Here is a 5982-nt window from a genome sequence, read left to right as displayed (position 1 = left end):
TATCAAATTATTAGAATATTATAAATATGTGTTATACTATTATATATTATATAATTTATAAATTATATATTATATTATATGTTCGGCACGGTAAGGTAATACCGTGGTAATGATATCCATTACCAATACCGTACCATGAAATTTCGGTACGGTACAATACCGTACCATTACCGATTGTCACAAAAAATTTGGCACAAAATCGGTATGGTACGGTTGGTAATTCGGTTGGCACGGCAATTTGGCAAAAAAATCCACCCCTAGTTATTTGCTTGTCTGTCACCTTTTGTTTTGCATCTTCCTTTCTTTCCTTCTATTTTTTTCATATTTCGCCGGCCACCCAACAAAGCCAACGACTTCATCACTCCTCCTACAGCTCTCTCTCTCTCTCTCGCTCTCTCTCTCTCTCTCTCTCTCTCTCTCTCTCTCTCCCTCCCTCCTTCACCATCTCCCAACTTTACTCTCTCTCCCCCTCTCTGTCCGGCCATCTGATTTTGTACAAGATGAACGACCTGCTTACGGTAATTGGGTTTTCAGTAAATTATTGATTAAATCGTTTGGTGGCTGTTTTTGAAGTGACAGTTTAGTTTGTAGTCTCTTGGAATTGTAATTCAATTGCACAAGTTAGTAGATTTGATAAATGTTGTGAATTTGGGGTTTTTGTGATTTGCTCTAGAACAAGGTTGATGCTTTTTGGATTGGATTGGTACCCTTTTACTGGTGATTGACTAATGACTACCTGACAATCTTTATCTGCGATTTTTATGTGAATTTTAAGTTTTTGGAGAATACCCACTTGTAATTTGAGACGAATTTTCAAATGGATAAATCAGATTTCACATCAGATTTGAGTTTAACTGACTGAAAGGGGAAATTCTGTGATAAAAACGAAAAAAGTCTGAGTTTTCAGCCTCAATCTGATTGTCTTGCGTAGAATCCAGTGGTCCCAAAAAATCGGAAGTCTTTGATGTTTGAATATGTTGTTCCGAAGTTTAGTTAGCAACTGAACAGAGAGTTTGCTGAATTCTATCACAAAGACTGCATATTCACTGCATTTTTGTTAACTATGCTAATAACATTGATGTCAGATCGTTTGTCAAACAGTACCATTGACATAAAAACCATCTGCACCTGAATTTCTAAGTATTTTGAATTGAATTTGTGATCGGTTAATGTGTAACTACGTTGCCTCTTCCTTCGAATGATTAGGAGAAAATTAATGTTTATTTCAGCCAGTTGTGTTCAGTGCTTATATTGTGTAATATGCTATGGCTTTAGGATTCATTTGTTGGTGAAGCAAGAGCTCAGACTTCTGGAACAGATGATATTGAAATGGGAAGGCCAGTTCCACATAGCTATTCCGATGCAGGGATGGACACTTTCAATAAGCAGGTCTTTCCTATCCACAAAGTTCCATTTGATTGCAGACTGCTTTGCAAATTGGAAATGCAACCCATTTAATCTATTTGGGATGTGTGCAAATTATTTTCTTTAGATATAGAAGAAAGAAATCCCTTATCTGACACATTCGTTATGTTTCTTCTTAACCGTTAGCTATTGGATTATATGGCATTTGCTTTTTTGTTTACCTTTTCTTTTCATTTTCTTCAACGCTTAATCAGTTGCTTTGTCCTGATCTCTTTTGTTTTTCGAATTTAGATACAAGAGATTGAGAAACAGGTGGATAAGCTCTCCGGGCTTCTTAAAAAACTTAAGGTAAGCATGTGTGTCGTGTCATTCATAGCTATGTTGAGTTTGTATAGACGTGCTTCTACATTTTAATTTTCCTGGAATTGGGGTCTATTTATCATTTATCTGAATTTGATTGGCACTGGGTGAATGTTTCTGGTCTAGGATTTTCTCTAACAGTTAACTAGAAACTTACTGTTGAAAATTTTCCCATAGGATGCAAACGAGGAGTCAAAGTCTGTTACAAAAGCATCTGCCATGAAAGGTATAAGCTATTTTCCAACTCAGTCATAGTTTCAAAAGCTTGCACCTAAAAGTGAAATTTCGTGAGTATTTTTGTGTTACAAAAAGTTGACAGTAAATAAGCTTGTAGTCAGCATGGATTAATTTGCTAGGTACAAAAAGTTAAACTGTAAAAGTGACAATTTTTAAGCAGACTTGCCAACTGCTTGGAACTTGGAGAAATCCCTTGCCAACTGTTTCATGGTGCATTATGCTTTCTGATTTGTTATTCTCTGCTCTGTCTGCTATACGTTAAGACCATTATCCTTTTTTCAGCAATCAAAAAGCGGATGGAAAAAGATATTGATGAAGTAGGAAAGATTGCACGTGGTATCAAAGCGAAACTAGAAGCAATTAGCAAAGATGTAATATTTTAATAATTCTTTCTTTGATATGCCAACTTCATCTAATATTTTTCGGTTTTGCTAATGACTCCCTTATCCTGTCCCCAGAACTTAGCCAACCGACAAAAACCTGGATGTGAGAAGGGAACAGGTGTTGACAGATCGCGGATGAACATGACAAAGTTAGTAGAGTGCTTATATTTTGTGTAGAGTATTTAATTTTGTATATTGGATTGATGGTCGAGCAAGTTGACTTATAAGCTACTTTTCTGTTTGGCAGTTCATTGACAAAAAAGTTTAGGGAGATAATGATCGAGTTTCAGGTATGTGTATATAAATTCTGCTTGTTACCCTTGGACTCATTTATCCCAACACTTTTTTGCTCATCAACGTTTTATGTTTCAGACCCTCAGACAACGAATCCAAGATGAATATCGTGAGGTTGTGGAGAGAAGAGTCATTACAGGTTAGCATGCCTTTTCAACACAAACAAGTAGAACTTACAAACTACATATTAAGACAATGTGTTTTGGTTCTATCTTTGTATTCCTTATTGAGTGATCATATCTTTACACATTACACTTGCAGTTACGGGAACCAGACCAGATGAAGAGGTGAGCCGGGTTTCTAATTACCAAATTTGAGCTTCAAAATTATATTAATGTGAATGTGTTCCTAATCCGCCTAATATGGTGACTGTATTAGACAATTGACAACCTGATAGAAACTGGAAATAGTGAGCAAATATTCCAAAAGGCAGTTCAAGAACAGGGACGAGGACAGGTATACTTCTCTTGAGTTTTGTTATATTTGATTTAGAGATTTCCTTCCACTTTGGAAAAATTTGTGAGAGTTATATCGGGTACTCTGAACCTCTGATTACAGGTACTAAATACGTTGGAAGAAATTCAAGAGAGGCATGACACCGTTAAGGAAATTGAGAAAAAGCTACTTGACTTGCATCAGGTATGTGTGCCGTAACATGAGGTTTTGTCCGTCTACTTGAGAAACTAAACCTTCTAATATGTTTTAAATTTTCAGATCTACCTCGATATGGCAGTCTTGGTCGATGCTCAAGGAGAGATTTTAGACAATATCGAATCTCAGGTTTAATTCTACTTTTGCATCCTTGAACATATGTTCGGTCTGCATATATGCTCGCTGCGTGTGTAATTGTGTATTGCTTTGTGTTGTGTGTTGATGGGAATCTTATCCAGGTTACGAATGCAGTCGATCATGTTCAATCTGGGAACACTGCGCTTCAAAAAGCAAAGAAACTCCAGAAGAACTCCCGAAAATGGATGTGCATTGCAATCATTATTCTCTTAATAATAGTAGCTATTATAGTCGCTAGCGTCCTCAAACCATGGAAAAGTGGCTAAGGGTGCTTGAGTTTGCCCTTGTCTCTTCACCGTGTAATATAGACGGGTTTGGTTGGGAGGTTATTTTTTGGTTTCACATCTGTGAGGACCGAGGAGAGTGTCTTTACTTCTTTGGTTGCGATTTTTCGGTGTCCTTTCTTCTTCTTCCTTGGCTATAAATGTTTTATCTTTGTGTGTGTATTCTTGTGAAGCTTTGGTTTATTGATGGTGGTGTGTCTGCATTTCAGACTGCGAATTGAAAACGATTGTAAACTTGTCCTGCGGCAAAGCATTATAATTTCTCTTGATTTTATTGACAATTTGACGCTTTAAAAAGATTCACCCTTTGTTTCTTTTACATTTTCAAATGTCACAAATAGTAGCATGCTTAATAAAAACGTATAATCAATTCATTTTTGTCATCACGTAACATATAAAAAAAAATGAATTTGGTTTCTATAGTTATATTATTTTAAAATGTTAATATTAGTTTAATCTAATCTATCTTTAACTAAGTTTTTTGTATTAATAATCTATCTTCATCTAAGTTATTCTTACAAGCAATTTTCAAAACTTGTTTTTATATATTTTTTTATATTAAATTGTGCACGTATTTATCTTATATGCCAGTTTGCCACTTTCTACTTCATCCCTTTCTTGAATCAAAACCAAAAATTGATTCCATATGATTATTCTTCAAAAAGGTTGTTGGTAACCCTTTTGTCTCCTAGTCTTTTGCAAAAATGGCCTCCTTATTCTTGGGGTGTGGGATGAAGATAATGGCAATGGAGTCCAAGCCTAGTTTTCACCACTTTGAAAATTGCAAACAAATCCATGCAACCACACCTAATGCCAAGTGACATCTTTCAACAAATGAGTTTTCGTATGAGCCGGTTATATATAATGTTTTTCTCATAGCGTGCATTTAGGTTTCATTGCGAAGTAGTGAGATTTACTTTCCATCGGGCAGGCTGTGAGAGAGAAGTTATATATAATCGACGAATTCGACCACCTTTGTTCTAAGTTCTAGCCTAAGCCTTGTCTATTATACCTTAGCACAACAATTATTGTACTCCTTCTGTTTTTCCTCTCATTCAAAGAGAACCAGTCTATAGTTTATGTCCATATATACAATGGTTAAAGTTTTTTAGGACGGTTTTAAACTAACTATAATTACTTGTCATAATTTGATTTCTATATGTTCTCGTTTGAGTTGAACTGACAAAGTGAAGAATTTTTGTACATCTTGGTTGCACACATGTGCATATACCACTATGTTAATGTTCTTTTACTCGACAATCTAATGTGCTACGTTATCATAATGTTTATCATGCGCGCATCTTCCTAATTATTTGTTATATTGATTGTGTAACAAGAAAACCCTAAAGTTCTCTTAGCATCAAATACAACTTAGGTAGATTGTATGTATATTTCATTATTTGTTCATTTATGACATTAGTTGAATTTTGGTAATTGGTTACGTATTGGTAACTTGGGTTGGGTTGGTTTGGGCTCATAATTCACCAATAGGGCTTCTTAGACCTTGGGTTAGTTGCCTTTCATCAAACAGGTCTAACTTACTCATCATCACTGTGGTTCGGTTGTATAGTACAAATACGTATTCAATACGAATACATATTTGGTTGTATAATACGAATACCTAGAAATATCATCATCGTGGTCTATTGAGTGGTGTAGCACCACTTTAAGGACCTATACACTATAGATCTGATTGATTGAATACACTATATAATGGCTTGTTCGTAAACATACATATTTAATAGTTCATACGTATTTGTACTCTGAAAAAGCCACATCAGCTTCGGTAGTACAAAAATGTAGTCAATGAGATCTAGAAATACAATCGAATAGTTCCCTTGGCATAGAGTATTGAAAAACACATGTTTTGTTTTTTTTTTTTTTTTTTTTTTGGGTGGAAAATGCAAAACACATTGATCAGTTGATAGTATCTCTATTTGGTACACAGGTGACAAATGCAGTGGACCATGTACAATCAGGGAATGTTGCCCTACAAACTGCAAAGAGCTTGCAGAAGAAGTCAAGAAAATGCATGATGATTTCCATAATCTTGATATTGATCATTGCATTGATCATCGTACTCTCTATTCTCAAGCCATGGAAGAAGTAATCAGCAGTGCAAAGGTTGACAATCTTATCTTCCATCACATATATATCACTCTATCATTAATCTTAAATTCTTAATAATTACAAGGTGCATGTTATTACATTTTCCATTTTTTATTCTTTTTATTTTGGTTTGGGAGGGGAAGATGAATTTATTTCCTGTA

At 35.2% G+C, this 5982-nt stretch overlaps 1 protein-coding gene across 1 annotated transcript; it reads left to right on the top strand.

Moving 5' to 3' along the window:
* Window positions 1-270: 270 nt before the first annotated feature.
* Window positions 271-4009, top strand: LOC126582907 (syntaxin-132-like). Its single transcript, XM_050247134.1, has 13 exons — window positions 271-518; window positions 1276-1389; window positions 1657-1713; window positions 1903-1951; window positions 2245-2333; window positions 2421-2494; window positions 2593-2635; window positions 2718-2778; window positions 2901-2926; window positions 3018-3095; window positions 3198-3278; window positions 3354-3419; window positions 3530-4009. Exons 1-13 carry the CDS (start codon window positions 501-503, stop codon window positions 3692-3694), a joined length of 921 nt encoding a protein of 306 aa, XP_050103091.1. The 5' UTR covers window positions 271-500; the 3' UTR covers window positions 3695-4009.
* Window positions 4010-5982: the final 1973 nt, after the last annotated feature.

The sequence above is a fragment of the Malus sylvestris genome, chromosome 9, assembly GCF_916048215.2.
Source record: "Malus sylvestris chromosome 9, drMalSylv7.2, whole genome shotgun sequence".
Taxonomy (NCBI): Eukaryota; Viridiplantae; Streptophyta; class Magnoliopsida; order Rosales; family Rosaceae; genus Malus; species Malus sylvestris.
The sequence above is the reverse complement of the archived record's forward strand: the minus strand, read 5'-3'. Positions and strand labels throughout refer to the sequence as shown.

Coding starts and splice junctions, on each gene's coding strand:
- LOC126582907 (XM_050247134.1), top strand. Junction 2,779..2,900: donor GGAGAGAAGAGTCATTACAG/GTTAGCATGCCT, acceptor TTACACTTGCAG/TTACGGGAACCAGACCAGAT. Junction 2,927..3,017: donor GAACCAGACCAGATGAAGAG/GTGAGCCGGGTT, acceptor TGACTGTATTAG/ACAATTGACAACCTGATAGA.